Source organism: Acipenser ruthenus, chromosome 31 (assembly GCF_902713425.1).
Source record: "Acipenser ruthenus chromosome 31, fAciRut3.2 maternal haplotype, whole genome shotgun sequence".
In the NCBI taxonomy this organism is placed as follows: Eukaryota; Metazoa; Chordata; class Actinopteri; order Acipenseriformes; family Acipenseridae; genus Acipenser; species Acipenser ruthenus.
The window spans coordinates 3680675-3698967 of NC_081219.1; the positions used below are offsets into that span (position 1 = coordinate 3680675).

The following is an 18293-nucleotide window of genomic DNA, read 5'->3' on the forward strand; positions in this document are numbered from 1 at the left end:
TGAATGGCAGGGGTTGTTCAGGATTGGGGTGTTCAAGACAACGATGAGCAAATCGCCAGAGGCTCCCATTCACAGCACAGCACAGCCTGCTGCTGAATTACTGATTCCATTGAAGTGCAAGCAGCACTGAAGAACACTTCAGAGTATGTGTCACATTATAGGTGTAATTGAGGGATACATAACCACGTGGAGAGAAGCGTCTGCCTCTGTGTCTCAGACTGTACCATGTGATGCACCCTAAGTCATCTATTATTATTACTGTATTACCATCATTACCATCACCAGCAGGAATGCTATTAAAAAGTTCACTGGCTGGCAGAGACATTTCTATTAATACCATAATTTCCTTTTAAAAACAAGCCATGACAATGAACTGAATTTTAAAAACTGTTTCTTAGCCTGAAAAACAAAGCATTTCTTCAAACCCAAGGTAGTTTTATTTATTTAATTTGTGTTGTATTACACAGCAAGCTTCAAAAGGAACTGCAGCTGAACCAGGCCCCTGTGGATAGAGGTGTACGCTTCCATTGGGTACTGGGTGCACAGGGAAAGGGTTCTCTTGCTGGAAGGGACAGATTGTTGGCAGGGTTTGAGGAGCAGTTGTTAAAGCTCAGTTTAGGTTGCTGAAATCCAGATTAATAAAGTGTCTGCGGCACACCTTACTGGACTGACACAGAAAGAGATGTATTCAAATGCACAGGTACAATACTGCTAGGCACATTGGGGAGTTATCTACTGCCTATTCTTCAGCAAAACCTACATGAAAAGTTCATGAAACCTATTTCCTGCAAATGACTTGCACTATTCTGCCATACATGTTGTTTAATATGCTTACTGTTTTCCAGTATTTATGTGCAAGGAAATTGAAGACGTGTGTTAAAAAGTGTATAATCAGCCAAGTTAGTAAAAGTGATTCGGTTCCTGTAGCTCTGGATGGCTTCTCGTCCTCTCTTTTGATGCTGAATGTCATTCTACCGTTGTCTGCAGTGTTTGTCAGTACATTCTGTAAATAAAAGCCATGTCTTTGTTTCTGTGATTGCAGAACAGTGTTTTTGTGGAGGGACTCATTTTAATTATTTTTTTGTCACCCTAGCACAAAGCACGTCCATTTGAGTTTAATAGGAACTGCCTTTCAGTAGCGTCCAGACCCCTACCATGGCAATAGTATCAACAGCAACAGCAGTGCTTGCTAGTTGGTTATGTTTTACAGGTTCCTGTTTAGCATCTTCACCCACGTTCTGTAGAGGCTAACCTGACAGCAGACACTTCCCTGTCATTAGCACATGTTTCTTTTTTTTTTTTTAATTTAGTCGTTGCCACTTTTTTACCCCGGTTTTCTCCCCAATTTAGTATGCCCAATTATTATCTGTATCCTCGGCTCACCGCTCGCAACCCCCCCGTCGACTCGGGAAACGGCTGGAACACACGTCTTCCGAAACGTGCTCCTGCCAAGCCGTCATTTTTCGCACTGCAGATCCACAGCGATGCCACCAGACCTATTGTGCCGGATTACAACACAGATCTGGCAGCTCCACTGCAGAACCGCAGGCGCCCTATCGGCCACAGGGGTCGCTGATGCACGGTGAGCCGTGGATTCATTAGCACATGTTTCATTAGAAAAAAGGATTGTTTTGATCGCCAGTGGCATTTCTAGCTTCGTAGAAAGTATGTATGTGTGAATATATGACTTTATGTGGTCCTCAAATGATGGTGAGAAATGCAGATTATGTCTGGTCTGCGTAGAGCATGAGTAAACTACTGTAAATGTAGATTTAAAAGAAAAGTATTTGCTTTATTCCAATGCTCGTGATTGTGGTAAACAAATATTCTCGTCCTGGGTAGTAACTAGGAAATGGGGTAAAGCGTAAGTAACTTCCAAATGGCATTTTAATTGTTTTATGACACTTACACAGCGCCTAAACGTTGACAGCCACAATTCATTCAGCGCCACATTTTTTGTGATAATAGTTTTCAAGGTAAATACACATATAGTGAGGTGCCTCAAATGCCAGCGTGACTCAAGCACTTGATGAAGGTCAAGCACTGAAATACCCAATAATGTCTAGATTTCTTTCACACATGTGATCAGATCTGTCACAATCTTAATACCAAGATTGCATTATTACGTGTGAAATGAAAAGAAAAACTGTTCATACTGTAGGTTACATTTAAAATGATATGATGTCAGCACTTGCTGTATCTTATGCACATATGTGCAAAGAACATACTGCACAAGTGTAAAGACTCCTTTTATGATTAACAGCACAATTTGCACAGCTTCGCTTTGTGGTCCTTTTGCTCAAACTTCATAATGTAATCTCTTATGCACTAAGAGACAACCTGCATTTGCAAACATTACAGTTACAATTTTTAGAAAATTGTAAACTAAAACCATGTATACAAACCAACATTCTGTTTTCAAGCTTATTTATAGCTGGGTGTAGAAAACAATATTTACATGAGGACCACTTAAACTGCAAACGAGTTTTTAAGTGTGCATGTGGAGAGGTGCAAATATAAATAAATAAAAAGAGAAAGTCATGGAACCGAGGGATGTGAGACAGTCGCTTCATAACTGTTAGAGAAATAAACGGAGGCTACTGGAGGCTGCCAGATCCAGCAGAGGTCAGGATTTGGAGCAAACCCGCCTCCCCTACCCTCAATGCTTGCCATTGTGTACCCAGGACCGGGGGTGGAGAGGGATTAAGTTTTATGGCAAGTTTGTCTGAACTCGCAACAGGGTGAAACATGGAAGGAAAAGAACAACAGAGCTAATTAGGGAAGCTGAGCTGTCAGACCTCACTGCCAACAAACACAAGAGGAGGGCTGGCAATCAGCAGGAGCGATGGAGAAGACTGCTTCATTAAGGGTGATAGGACAAAAAGAAGGGAGGGGGAGGGAAAAAAAGAGGAAAAGAAAGGCTGTTTAATTAAGCCTGAGCTGGAAGGTGATGCGTGAAGCCGGCCTGTCATCGTGCTGCGAATACTTTCACCTTTCTGTGCAGCTTTAGAAAAAGCCAGGCTCTGCCCCTCCAGTGTCAGCGGCACAGGGCTTAGTCTGCAGAGCAATGCTAAGAAGGATTTGGAGCCCCGGCCTATCGAGACATGAGGAAGAAAGGCAGAATTCCCACTGGGTTATCAACCTGACGAATTCGACCAGGCATAAATGAATGTGTTTTGAATACAGGAGCAGTGACCACATCTAATCTCTGCAAAGAGAGAATCTCCACTCTTATGTACAGTTCCTTTTCAATGTAATTAGTGTCGAGTCTTTCTTCTTCTCCCTATATAAGTTGAGGGTAATTCTTAACGAGTTCAAAGCTCCAGGTTAGGGATAAGGTCCTGAACTAGGGGATCCCATTCCTGTAACTTTGCTGTACAGGGATACATGTGCAGGTATCTCACAGTGCATTAACTTTAAACAGCAAAAACACATTCATCACAAACTAACAAAGACCACAGACATAATTCTTATTGTTAATCAATGGCACAACAGTTTGCTTACTTGACTTTTCTTACAGTTATAATAGATTCCTTTCAGTCTTTCTCAAAACAGTAATTTAATAAATAGAGAGGCTGCTTACTGAATAATAGTTTCATTACATTTTTTTTTTTAACTTATGAATAAAAGGCATATATTGCTCGCAAACCTCTTGAGTGACAATAACGTATTACTCTGCATAACTACAAGCTAGCAGACACTTCAGTGAAATGCTAAACAGAAACCAGGTACCACCTGACTATTTTAGAACACTTCAAAATGTTGGCTTGTAGTCAAATTAAAATACAATACAAAATATTTTGCAAGTAAAAACATAAGAAACAAATGTATCGGAAGAAACATCTACAAAGTTTCATCAAAGTTAAGATCTGGAATCAGGAACCCCATAGAGCGCTTTTGAAAAGCGATGTACGAGTCCTATGATCAGATTATTGTAATTGATGCATTATTCCCTATTACCCAGGCTTCACAAATCTCCTACCGGGCTACTTACTCACTCCCTATGGTTGTATTAGCAGCTTTTTCTCACATTCAATTAGGAACTGAAGAAGTCAGATAATTGTGCTGATTGAGTTCGGCCAAACAGGAAATTCACCCCGGTATTGTTGCCTTATTAGGTTAAATTCTGATCAGCATGACATTTTAAGATAGCCCATCCTTGAAATACCAAATTCAAATGATCTTTAGTTTGGAATTATTATTATTATTATTATTATTATTATTAATTAATTATTATTATTATTATTATTATTATTATTATTATTATTATTATTATTTATTTCTTAGCAGACGCCCTTATCCAGGGCGACTTACAATTGTTACAAGATATCACATTATTTTTACATACAATTACCCATTTATACAGTTGGGTTTTTACTGGAGCAATTTAGGTAAAGTACCTTGCTCAAGGGTACAGCAGCAGTGTCCCATACCAGGGATTGAACCCACAACCCTCCAGTCAAGAGTCCAGAGCTCTAACCATTACATTGGAGCTGATATATAAAAAATATCCTGTGTTCACTTAATAAAACAAGTATCGGAAGATACTGCTTAGATTCCAAATCTTCTCTTTGTTCATTCTACAAAAAACATCTTTACTGTGTCTTCTTGTAATATTGGGTTTTCAGGGACAAATATGAAAAAGGCAAAGGGCCTCAGCGTGTGTTAAAAGTACCGCTTATTGAAACCAGGTGGTGTCGCAGAACCAGCAGAAGAGCTGCACAGGAGAGTAAGAAGAAGAGTCAGGGAGAGAGTATTTCGGACCAGGCAGACATTACTAGGGCTGTGTGAGGAGGAGGTAATAACTAGGATACAGTGAGCACAGATCATACTAGCCTTACATGTAGGGGCCCGGAAAATTCATGATATCACTAATTTCACAGAAATCATGCATTTGACTGCATACCATGAAAAATATGCATTTTATTTTCCTAACAGTATTTTACATTCCTCTTCACCCCCCCTGTTCATGTCATACTTTTATCAAGTAGAAGCAGCGCTACAGTAGCTGCACACGGTCCGGCTCAGTGCCGTGCATTTGGTTACTATTGCAAACTATGGGGTCAAAGAAATACCGGCTTCATGACTGGTGAACTCCTCATACTGTACAATGATGTAACATGCGAGTCAGAGGCGGGGTGTTTAAAATGGTTGTTTAGATTTTGTTGATGTATTAGCTTGCAGTGTGTGATTAACATTAAAAATTAACATTTCAACAGAAGCTCACGTTCAGAGCTACGAAATGGAGACGTTCATGCAGATGTCTTTGGACCATCTAAGAAAATGTACTATTGACAAGCATCTTGACAGCACAATACACAAAAACTAGAAAATCAAACTTGAAGTTCAGGCTGAACAAGCAGCTCACAATCACAGGATTGTTTAAAAAGAGCACAGAAAGTGGAGAAACACATAATAGCAACACGTCTGAATTAGTGGAAGCCTCTATGCAGCAAACATACCGATAACAGCTGGTCAGAAATATTACAAAGTTTTTTTAATGAAGAAAATCCCGAAATTGCAGAGCCGTGCCCAACAGCGAAACACTCAGACGAGAGCATCTCCCTAAAGTGTATGCAGCACACCAAGAATATCTAAATGGAAAACAAACTATTACCTCGAACCTACCACCGCGCGTCCATCACCGCGTCACCCAGTACAGCACAACCCCATCACCGCGGGACCCCTTACCACGGGACACCTTTACAGTGACAGACCACCACCGCGAGCCCTGTTACAGCGTATCACCGCGCACAACGGTGTGGCTATACTTGCTGCCTGCCCGAGATGCATTCAGGGTCTTATGTTATTGTGAAGTAGCTGCATGGTTTGTTTCAAGCTGTTGTTATTATTTATTATTTATATTTTTTTACACATTACCTTAACAAGTTGCTCTTCTTCAGTAAAGACGTATTTTCCATGCAGAGTTTCGATAAAGGACACTTCAGAAGCAATTCATGTTCAGAGCACCCCCTTTTTTTGGCATACAGTACCAAAATAAATAAATAAAGTCAGAACAAAGTGAAACGACATTCTGCTTCCCTCTCTAACAAAAATAGTTTCAGTGTCACACTAATATCTGCTTGGTTGGAAATTAAAAATACACCAAAAATAATAATAATAATAATAATAATAATAATAATAATAATAATAATAATAATAATCCTGGCTTCTGGAAAAAACAAAACAACTGATTACAAGAGGGGATAGCAGACAAGTGCTCACATCAAATTAATAAAAACATACATAATTAATAAAATAAAGTGCAGTTCCAAAAAATCTAAAGTAAATAAAGCTATAAGACCACCACTGAGTTACATCAACATAAAAATACGTAAAACGCAGATGTGATTACAAAACATGCACCCTGTTAGTAACTAATATAAAATATCTATATGGTGATAAATTCTCAGGAAACTTTTCTCAAGATCCTGAGATCTTAACTTAGCTCGTTAACCAGAGATAACTGAGACCTTTTTTTTTTCTCCCCTCTCTCTCCAAGGCCTTAACAAGCCACCTTAACACAGAACATGTTGAATAAAGTTTAAATAAAGTACTTCCCTAACAGCTTCAACACCATACGATAAGCTATATCACTGATACGGTGCTGCTAAATAAATAAATACTGAAATAATAATAAGAACAGCAGGACAGGATCTACTTTTGATATTGATTTCCTTTCCATTCATGTTCTTTTTAACAATAGCCACCGTCCCCCCACAGACTATAAACATACAACATTTGCACTAAACTTGAAATAAAATGTATAATTTAAACAAATTATTTAAACATATTAATAATGTTATTTCCAGCAGCTATCTACATTTTGTACACAAAGCCTCAAATATAATTCTGTATTTCAGATATGTGGAGCTGTTACAATGCGGTGGAGTAGCACCTTCCACTCACAAACAATTCGGCTTTCGGGGAACTTCTGGGATGCCAACACCCCTCCATTTGGACATTCATTGAGGGAATAAAAAAGGAACATGCGACTATTTGCGCGGCATTGCGCATAATATTGAGTTCCAGGTGTAACTCCCCCTACTACCAGTTTCCCATATCTCAAATGACCAAATCAAATCAAATTTGATTTATAAAGCGCCTTTCATGGCAAGCCATCCCAAGGTGCTTTCAACAAAAAGAAAAGAGCATTCGGAAATACATTTAGTACAATATAAACAAAATGAGCCCTTCTGAAGGGCAGGTGCAATTTCTCTGTTATATCTGATAATATGTGGCTCCCCTCTAAATGGGCTACCTCAATTTAAAAATATATGGTAGCCTATTTGGATGGGAGCTATTTTTTGCGCACCTCTGTAATCTGTAAAGGCGACTTCATTGACTGCACTGTTTGTTAGTTCCGTCACAACTTGTTAGAAAAATGTGTTTTCTCAAATGATCTCAACATTATCTGTTGAGTAAACTGTTGTTAATTTACACTGTTCTATCGTTAGCCTATTTGCCTTACCTTAAAAACAGATAGTAGATGTTTATAAAACCTGTACTTAAAAAATAAAATAATAATAATAATGAAAAAAGAACATGCATAACCAAATCGCCATGTTTATTTTTGTTTGTTTTTACTTTATTTATTTTTTTTGGTACTGTATGCCAAATAATAATAATAATAATAATAATAATAATAATAATAATAATAATATAAAAGTGCACAAATTGAATAATTCAGGAAGGTTAAAAAACACCTGGGCTTAAAAATAATAATAATAATAATAATTTACCATAGCATATCGTAAAGTAGCACAAAAAAGAAGAACCATGTTTATTTGATGATATTATTATTATTATTATTATTATTATTATTATTATTATTATTAATAAGGTATTTTTTAATTTTTATTTTATTTTCCAACCAAGCAGATATTAGTGTGACACTGGAGAGGGAAGCAGAAAGTCTGTTCACTTTGTTTTGACTATTTATTTATTTTGGTACTGTATGCCAAATGATAAAACATAAAAAAGTGCTTTGTACATGAATTGCTTCTGAAGTGTCCTTTATCGAAACTCTGCATGGAAAAGACATCTTTACTGAAGAAGAGCAACTTGTTAAGATAATGTGTAAAAAAATAAAAATAATAAATAATCAAAACAGCTTGAAACAAACCATGCAGCTACTTCACAATAACATAAGACCCTGAATGCATCTCGGGCAGGCAGCAAGTATAGCAGTAAAGTTGTGCGCGGTGATACGCTGTAACGGGGCTCGCGGTGGTGGTCTGTCGCTGTAAAGGTGTCCAGTGGTAAGGGGTCCCGTGGTGATGGGGTTGTGCTGTACAGGGTCGCACGGTGCGTTTGCAGTAATGTCCTGTAACCGTGAGAAAACACTAGCTGTTTAAACCTCATGCATCATTTTGCATGTTGAATTGTGCGCGTTATGACAACTTGCAAATTAATCATTTAGCTTGCTTTATTTATGCATATAATTAGCTTAGTGAATAGAGCTATCGCTGGTTGATTTCTGCGTGTTGTGTGGCTTCACCCTGCCATGCGGTAATTCTGGTAATTTACCTCCGTTTAGTGAATGAGGACCAGTCAAGCGACCAACAGAAATGTGTACCTAACAACTCACTTCTGCCAAACATTCATACTATGAATCTCTCATGCTGTCCTGTAACAACCCCTGCAGACTTTACTCCACCTTTCCCTCCCTCCTTAAACCCTCACCCTCTCCCTTATCCTCCTTTACATCTGATGATTTTGCCTCCTCCTTCTGATCAAAGGCAGCTGATATCCAAAAGCTCTTCTCCAATCCATCTTCGCCTATCCCTTGCCCACCTGACCTCACCCTGCCTTTCTTTCACTTTCAACTTTCATGCCAATATCTGATTCTGACCTTACTCCTTAATCCTTCAAAATTGCTCATATCACCCCTATTCTTAAGAAACTTTCTCTTGACCCTTCTCCTGCCCAAAACCATCACCCCCTCTCTCCTCCCATTCCTCATTAAAACTCTTGAGAGAGCAGTGCACCGTCAGCTGGCTTACTTCCTCACCAAACATTCTCTGCTCAATCCACTTCAAATCAGGGTTCTGTCCTGCACATTCCACAGAAACTGCCCTCCTCTGTAACTAACTCCCTCCTCTCTGTAACTAACTCCCTCCTCTCTGTAACTAACTCTCTCCTCTCTGTAACTAGCTCCCTCCTCCATCTTTCACACCACAGGTGACACGACACACGACGCAGGAGCTTCACCAGGGCCATCCGAGTGAAGCAATATGCCAAAATGACGGAGGAAACAATAATACTTGTCATTGAAAAAATACCCAGAGCTTTATGACAAAGGGCATCACAATTATAAAGATACAGATTTGAAAGAATATATGGGAGTCCATTTCGCTGGAACTGGATAAGCCTGGTGTGTATGATTCATTGCCATATATATTGAAATACCATTGAAGACACTTATAATTACTACACTGACAAATATGTACCAGTCCTGATCATAGCTTTGTCAATAACAATTTTGAACACATGTATAGATCTCGCAGTTTTCAAACCTGTCGCATCGCCTCTGTGTCGCTTCTGGTGTGTATGGTCATGTCGCTGCAGAAGTGTCTCTTCACCAATTAAAAAATCTCATGGCGCCTGGTGTGTGGAGACCTTAACTCTCCTTTCTGCTCGTGTTGCTTCCCTCTCCTCCATTCTAATTCTCCCTGACCTCTCCTCTGCCTTTGTCAATTGTGCTTTTTTCCTTTCTTCTCTCTCTGATCTAGGAATCTCAGGCACTGCTTTTGCCTGGTTTTCCTCCTATCTTTCTACCCGTTCTTTTCAGGTTTCTTGGTGTGGCTCTCTCTTCTCCTTGCCCTCTCTCTACAGGTGTACCTCAAGGATCTGTCCTAGGACCCCTTCTATTCTCACTCTGTACCCACTCACTAGGTACTCTTTTGGCTTCTCATATCATCTATATGCTGATGATACTCAGATCTTTCTCTCTACTCTCGCATTTCAGATTGTCTCAGCAATCTCATCTTGGACACATTCACATCACCTCAAACTCAACCTTTCTAAATCTGACCTCCTTTACTTTTCTTCTACTTCTCCTCTGACCTCTATCTCTATCTCAGTCTCCCTCTCCTATTCTCAACACACGTCTTCACTAAAATGTACCTGTCGTTTCTTTCTTAGCAACATCTACAGAATCTGCCCTTTTCTATCTACTTATTCCACTCAGCTCCTGGTCCAAGCTCTTGTTCTTTCTAGATTGGATTATTGTAACTGTTTCCTCGCTGGTCTCCCTGCTTTGGCTATTCGTCCACTTCAACTTATTCAGAATTCTGCTGCTCATCTGGTATTCCCAACCCCACTGCTCTCACGCTACCCCTCTGCTTCACACTCTCCACTGGATACCTATATCTGCTCAAATCCAATTTGAGACCCTTGCTCTTGCCTATCGCTCTATTCATCATACTGCCCTTTCCTAGCTCCAGTCCCTCGTGTCTCCTTATATTCCCTCTCGCCCTCTCCTCTCATCCTCTACAGGTTGACTTGTTCTGCCTTCTCTTCACTCTCCTTCCTCCCGTGCTCACACCTTCTCTTCCCTTGTCCCCTGTGGTGGAACCAGCTACCGGATATCCTCAGGACTGTTCAATCTTTAACGGCTTTTCACCATCTTCTCAAAACCCACTTATTCAATCTTTATTTGTAAATTCCTATTTATATATCTTTTTGTATTTTATTTATAATTATTTTGTATATATTGTCTATGTGTGTTTGTTTTGTATTTTTATTGCCTGTTATTTATATTCTTTTTATATTTTGCTTAATTTTCTGTAAGTGGCTTTGGACAAATAATAATAATAATAATAATAATAATAATAATAATAATAATAATAATAATAATAATAATAACCTAACAGGGGGTGGCCTTACTACTAAAGGTACACAAAATTAAGACCATGGTTATTTTGTTTGTTTAAAAAAAAATAACCAGTTTATATAACTGGTTAACAATGTTCTGGTTATTATTTATAACATTTTCTTTCATTACAAAATATTCTAGTTTCCAAACTAAATGAGTTACATCATGGTAATTAAACCGAGGTTTGGTATGTTGGGACTGCAGATAATACAGAATAAAAGGGGTGTCCTTCATATTGAAGGTGGCCTTCTTTATACTGAGGTGACCAGGGAGGTTGTACTGTAGTTGTGTATGACCATCACTGTTCGTCTGGAATTTGTATACAATGAAGAATTTGCTTGAGAGGGACCCAGTCTGTTTCTCTGCTCCTGTCACTTAAGACTTTTTTATACTCCCCAAACAAATTAGCACTGTCACAAATCCGTTATAAGAAACTCATCTTTAAAAAAAAAACTTTTACATCATAAACATCCTGTGCTAATGCATGTCTGCAAAACAATTAGTAGTTTTGAAAAAGAGAAAAACAGCAAGGAAGAAGTGCCATCACACCTGCTGCAAACAGCCTGCTACCTTTGTGAATGCGTGCCTGTACCTCTGAAAGAAATCCACACACTTACACTGAGAAGGAAAGTGAGAAGGAAAAGGTGTGTGAAGGAGCTTTCAAAACAAAACAAAGTACATTTAAAATAATGCTAGAAGAATATTTCATTAGAACATTCTTACAATATACATATGTATGTAAATGGAAGCTAAAATCCAGTCATGATAAAGTTACTTTAACATGGTATTTATAATAATATGCTTGTTATGCCGTACAGAGTAGAATGTAGACAAACCAATTGGGACTGTTCAGTAAGGGTTTTAGTTGTGGTAGTCTGTACCATACTAAGGGGTAGCTGGACTAAACTGTTGCGCCTGTCGCAATAGTCGCAAACCAGTTGCAAATGAGTTGGAAGTCTTGGGTGAAATGTACTAAACAAGCGCAGTGCTATTTGTGACTTTTTAAGGAATGCTTTGCGGCAGCAGTTTCTGTTTGCGGTTCAAGCTAAGGTTGGTGAAGTTTCTGCATTTCTTGTACTGCCTAGCAGCTCTGTCACTGAAGTAATGTATGTGTTTCAAGTCAGGGACCTCCCTCCTTTTGAAATGCAAACAGTATCGACGTGGAGTGTTGCATTTCATTGCTCATCACTGCAACACTCATGTGTTTAAGTTCACCGTCCCAACAGAAGTAGAACACAAACGGATGGAGTGTTGCCTGAGAATTGTCCCAATGAAATCCTTGGGCATATCATTTTCTGCAAAATCGAGCAGACATATGGCTGATTATCTATTAGTGTAGTTTTTAAAATGCAACTAATTGAGGTTTTGGTGGTTTCAAATGTGTCACTGTAACAAAGAAATCAATACTTGATTCTTGAATCTATCCAAAAATATCTTTGGGTGATTTTTTGGAGCCCCTCCACGTGAGTTATTTCAGTCTAAACTTAAACTTAACTTTGGTAGAAATACCAAAAATTCAAATTTCAGAGGAGGGGGTTAATGACTGGTGGGGGGGACTTGAAACCAAAAGTGTTTCACAAAATTTAAGAGTGGTCCCTAAGGTTCTTACAGCAATACTAACATTTTTCATCTGGCAACTTGCCAAAAGTGAGTTCGGTGCTCCTGGTATTTTTTTCTCAATAGAGTCGAACGAGGTGCTGCACATGATGGTAGCGTCTAAGTTGAGCCCAGGGTGATTTTTCTGGTGATTTTTCTTTTTCACTTTAGGTTGACCTTTGCCAGGTCACAGCTCGAAGGGGAAATTTAAAAAAAAAAAAAAAAAGATTAGCGTTTCTGACCTCAGCATGCCCGAAAAACCCCAGGTGAATTTTTCTTGCACAATCTGAGACGGTCGGGCAACGGCTCTGGTTGAATTAGTATGGCATAACCCTATATCTAAAGCACACTACAGTACAGACAACCAAGTATTTGTGTTGAAAATAATGACCAGGCTTACAAAGATGTGTTTTCCTGTATATCGCAGCCATGCAAGTATGAACACAATTGTGAGCACCCCAGAACAGAGCAGAGCACGCTGCCAGCAGGGCAGCTGTCCAGTGCATGAGTGTGGATAGCTAAGTAGCAGAAGTACAGTCACACAAGATGCAGCAGAGACAGCAGAGTGGAAAAATACATCCTCACTGCCGCAAACGAGGCAACCGCTGAAGAAGAAACTGCTTCAACACCAGTTTAAACCACACCATACAACACCCCACAAGTATTGGCAGGCACCATCAAAACAAAAACATTTCTGCTGAAGCCTCAATAAACACGTAAATAAAAACACGTAAATAAAAACTTTTATAAAAGGGGCTCTGAGGAGAATCAATAAAATATCCTGTGAAAATTAACATAATAATTTAATATAAGTTTTCCAGTGGGTTTATCATTATTCACAGATATACGATGATAAATCCTGTTCAGCATGAGCCTGACAAAAATTGTTAACAAATTCCATGGGAAATATACACTTCCAGTTTAATTATTCACACGGTTCTTTCATCTATCAGCATAAACGTTTGGTTTTGTTATCGGAAATGTAGCCAAATACTTAGGGACACAGCTGTAAAAAAGCTTTCAGTATGTAGATAGTATAGCGTGGCAGGGCCGTGCAGACGAGGGGTTTTCTGTTAGTGGGAGAGCAGGAATGGAAGTCTTCGTTACTCACGGGCCGGGTGGAGCGCTGGAGCTTTGGAGGGGGAGGCCGGGGGGGGCGCTGTTGCTCAGGCTGTATCAAAGGGTCACAGTAAAAATTCAGTCACAGTAAAAACTCAAAACATGAAAACATAAACAAAAGGGTGAAAGTAAGACATTTGTTTCTAATGACCAGAACAATAAAGAAAAATGATAGGGGTATGTATGATGGATACAGGATGTATGAAAGGGGAAACTCACAAATCAGGACCAAAGGAAACAAAATGGCAGAAACATTGGTGGTGAACACAAAAACGATAATAACAAAATACAAAATATATTGGATTTTATGCAACATAGAAGAAACAAAAACAATGTTGAGGAGACATGTTTTATATATCAGATCTAATAATGGAAACCAAACAGAAAAGAAAGAGGATGAGGAGGATGGCTTGAGGTGATCTGATTGTTGTATTTGGGCACGGGAACATTCAAGCAGTAGAAATCATTTTGAGTTCTGTCTACTTAACCTTAAAGCACTTGTGCTCCATGTTTGTGATTTATAAAGTCACCAGAATCTCAAAAAGCAAATTCCAACTTCATAGTTAATAGTAAGCAAGTTTACGTTATTATTTACAGTTGTTGTACACCAACTAAGATTATAAGGCTGCTCCTGTAGTTGATGCACACAAAGGTGTACAAACTGTAGCTGTACAAACCAACCAGCAAAGTCAGCACATGCAAATGACGTCCAGATAGCAAGGTTTGACTTATATAAAAAAATAAAATGCATTTCAAGACCAAGAGAGTGCTGCAACTGAGCTCACGTATGAGGTGATGGGCTTGCGCTGGCTGCCGAAGGCAGTGGGACTGCTGGCACCCGTCTTAGCAGGGCGATCGTTAGCGAGTGAGCTGGAGCCAGCAGAGAGGCTGCAGCACACTGAATAATCTAACCCCTAGAGAGAGAGAGAGAGAGAGAGAGAGAGAGAGAGAGAGAGAGAGAGAGAGAGAGAGAGAGGCCATGCAGCTTCAACAGGGGACCCAGGGACTGGATTAATACACTGAACACAGTCTTTGCAAGGGCATGCACTGACTGTACAGCTACAGTGTCTTTATCTTGTAGTAGCGCCTCACAAACACTAAAAGCTCCACACTATCATGTTAAATGAATAAACCATAATTCCAAATTTGAGTTCAACTTCTGGCATTAAATATGAAACCTATTATTTATAAATGTTTTATTTTGTATTATCTTAAACATACTGTGGTCGATTTTCAAAGGCGACTAAGGTGTTTTGGTGTCAAACTTCACAGGCATCAAACAGCACTTAAACAATTAGACATGTGTACACGTCTGAGCGTTTTCATTGAATACATACTCGTTTAGACATGCATTTACACATTTAAAATGAGCTTCACCTGCTGCTATCTGCTCCACAACGAGCACACTGGCTTCTGTAATATGCCAAATAAAGGAATACAGATGATGTTTATTAAGCATTTCAATTTACAGGTTTCATCTTTATATAAAGTATCTACTTTTCGCATGGTCTAAATGTGGTTATTTGATTAAAGTTGATATACCTCAAACCAGGAAATACTTTTAATAACATACATATTCCAGCGAAAGATACAGGCAAGACAATAAAGTAACCAGGAGTTTCTTTCTCCTGCAGCGTGATCATTCTAGATTAATAGAATGTTCAATAACTTATTGTAACAAAAGCCCATGTAAAGTCAGATCAAAGTGTGTATGTGTGTGTGTGTGTGTATGTAATAATTTAACCAGCCACTAGCCAGAACCCATATATCACATAGAATCAGAATATTAATTTGTATTAATTATTTGAAGAGTAAGTAGCTTTAAATGACATTCCCTTACTTGCTATACTGTTTTCTTAGCTTGTTAAGATGTTTGCAGTCATTCTGAGTGCTTCATGTTTCATTGTGCAATTGCTCAGATATTGCGTTTTTTGTGTATTTGTTGCCTTTACTACAAGTTCAGAAGCTGCTATTCCGTTCTAGATGCCTGCCATAGACATAGGTAATGTAGGCTAGATCAGCCAAGGTGTATGCTAGTAAGTGCCAGTACAATCTAGTGCAGAGCAGTGTATCGCCAGCAAAACAAAAGGAAACTTAATCCAGTTTAGTTTATCCAGCCTATGGTACATATATCTATGGTAAGTAACTAGAAATGAAGAGCAGCTCCTGAACTCAGGTGAAAGCATCTTAACACAGACTGATAAATAAATCAATACATCAATACATGAAAAATACTGCATTTGTGTACAATCAGAGCCACACCAAATGACTGCAAACATCAGAAAAACCAAGGGGGTTAAAAATAAAATATAAGAAGATTGACTTTGAAGCTACTCTCTGTGTAATATTCATTTACATCTTAAAACAGATTAATCACTTTTTGTGATTAAAAACAGTAATGCTATTCTGATATGCTTTCTGAATACTATGTGCATGACTTCGGAACTACTTTACAGAAAACTACCAGGAGACCATGTAAACGTGTACTGAGTCAACACGACTCAGTGAAGTGATCAATCAGCCCATGCTTTGAATGATGTAATAAAGTCTCTTGTGGTCATGTTCATGATCCCTTCCAAACCTGTCCCTGGTAAACCCTGAATCAACACGAATTCCTGATGAAACTGTTGTTGTATAGTATGAGAAGCACTCCTGGGGTTTCAGCTTCACTCAAATGTGCAGCACCAAGAAAAAACTCCACTACGAGGGGGACTATAAAAGCACTGAGTGTACACGCTAAACCTAAAGAGCACAATAACTCAGAACGTCAACCTGCTTACAATACAAATTCTAACCTTAAAAAGTGTCTTGTGAGCATTTTTCTTGTGAGTCATTTGGTCTTTAGTTCTGCGGAATACAATGTGCGGGTTGGCACAATATATAAGGGCAGCAATCTGTATGTTTTAATAACAAGAGGATGGGGGGAGGAGAGGTATACATGTTAATGCTATTCTGGGATGGGGTGGAGGAGGAGAGGTATGCATGTTAATGCTATTCTGGGATGGGGTGGGGGGAGGAGAGGTATACATGTTAATGCTATTCTGGGATGGGGTGGAGGAGGAGAGGTATGCATGTTAATGCTATTCTGGGATGGGGTGGGGGGGGTATGTATGTTACAGCTATTCTGGGATGGGGTGGGGGGAGAGGTATGCATGTTAATGCTATTCTGGGATGGGGTGGGGGAGGAGAGGTATGCATGTTAATGCTATTCTGGGATGGGGTGGGGGGGTATGTATGTTACAGCTATTCTGGGATGGGGTGGGGGGGAGAGGTATGCATGTTAATGCTATTCTGGGATGGGGTGGGGGAGGAGAGGTATGCATATTAATGCTATTCTGGGATGGGGTGGGGGAGGAGAGGTATGCATGTTAATGCTATTCTGGGATGGGGTGGGGGGGTATGTATGTTACAGCTATTCTGGGATGGGGTGGGGGGAGGAGAGGTATGCATGTTAATGCTATTCTGGGATGGGGTGGGGGGAGGAGAGGTATGCATGTTAATGCTATTCTGGGATGGGGTGGGGGGTATGTATGTTACAGCTATTCTGGGATGGGGTGGGGGGGAGAGGTATGCATGTTAATGCTATTCTGGGATGGGGTGGGGAGGTATGCATGTTACAGCTATTCTGGGATGGGGTGGGGGGAGGAGAGGTATGCATGTTAATGCTATTCTGGGATGGGGTGGGAGAGGTATGCATGTTAATGCTATTCTGGGATGGGGTGGGAGAGGTATGCATGTTAATGCTATTCTGGGATGGGGTGGGGGGGTATGTATGTTACAGCTATTCTGGGATGGGGTGGGGTGGGGGGAGGTATACATGTTAATGCTATTCTGGGATGGGATGGGGTGGGGGAGGAGAGGTATGCATGTTACAGCTATTCTGGGATGGGGTGGGGGGAGGAGAGATATGCATGTTACAGCTATTCTGGGATGGGGTGGGGTGGGGGGAGGTATACATGTTAATGCTATTCTGGGATGGGATGGGGTGGGGGAGGAGAGGTATGCATGTTACAGCTATTCTGGGATGGGGTGGGGTGGGGGAGAGGTATACATGTTAATGCTATTCTGGGATGGGATGGGGTGGGGGAGGAGAGGTATGCATGTTACAGCTATTCTGGGATGGGGTGGGGTGGGGGGAGGTATACATGTTAATGCTATTCTGGGATGGGATGGGGTGGGGGAGGAGAGGTATGCATGTTAATGCTATTCTGGGATGGGATGGGGTGGGGGAGGAGAGGTATGCATGTTACAGCTATTCTGGGATGGGGTGGGGGGGGGAGAGGTATGCATGTTACAGCTATTCTGGGATGGGGTGGGGGGAGGAGAGATATGCATGTTACAGCTATTCTGGGATGGGTGGGGGGAGGAGAGTTATGCATGTTACAGCTATTCTGCGATGGGGGTATACATGTTAAATCTACAGTTTTTTTTTTTTAAATGTACTAGGTAACCAGATGACTATAATTTACACTTTCTAGTTATTTAATATTTTACTTGTTTAATATCCTATTGGGTGTGTTTTGTATAACTATCTTGCTGTCTCTGATATCAAATGAACATAGTAGCATATAACTCCTATATGCTGAATGTGTCAAGTGAGCTGGTTTAAATAAATGAACGCTGTAAGAGTGCAGCTGTAATTTATGTAACTGTTACATTGTTGCCACGCTGGACAAGGGGGTACACATTCCAGTTGCAC

At 39.9% G+C, this 18293-nt stretch overlaps 1 protein-coding gene across 5 annotated transcripts in view; it reads right to left on the reverse strand.

The window, feature by feature from the left end:
• LOC117396900 (DENN domain-containing protein 1A-like) overlaps window positions 1–18293 on the reverse strand; it is a 426143-nt gene that overhangs the window by 28420 nt on the left and 379430 nt on the right. For 3 of the 5 annotated variants that reach the window (XM_059005297.1, XM_059005295.1, XM_059005298.1), the window contains one exon: window positions 13587–13646. The exons of the other annotated variants lie outside the window; for them this stretch is intronic. In XM_059005297.1, coding sequence (XP_058861280.1) covers window positions 13587–13646 — 60 coding nt within the window. The remainder of the gene's footprint in view (window positions 1–13586; window positions 13647–18293) is intronic. 5 annotated transcript variants of the gene reach the window in all.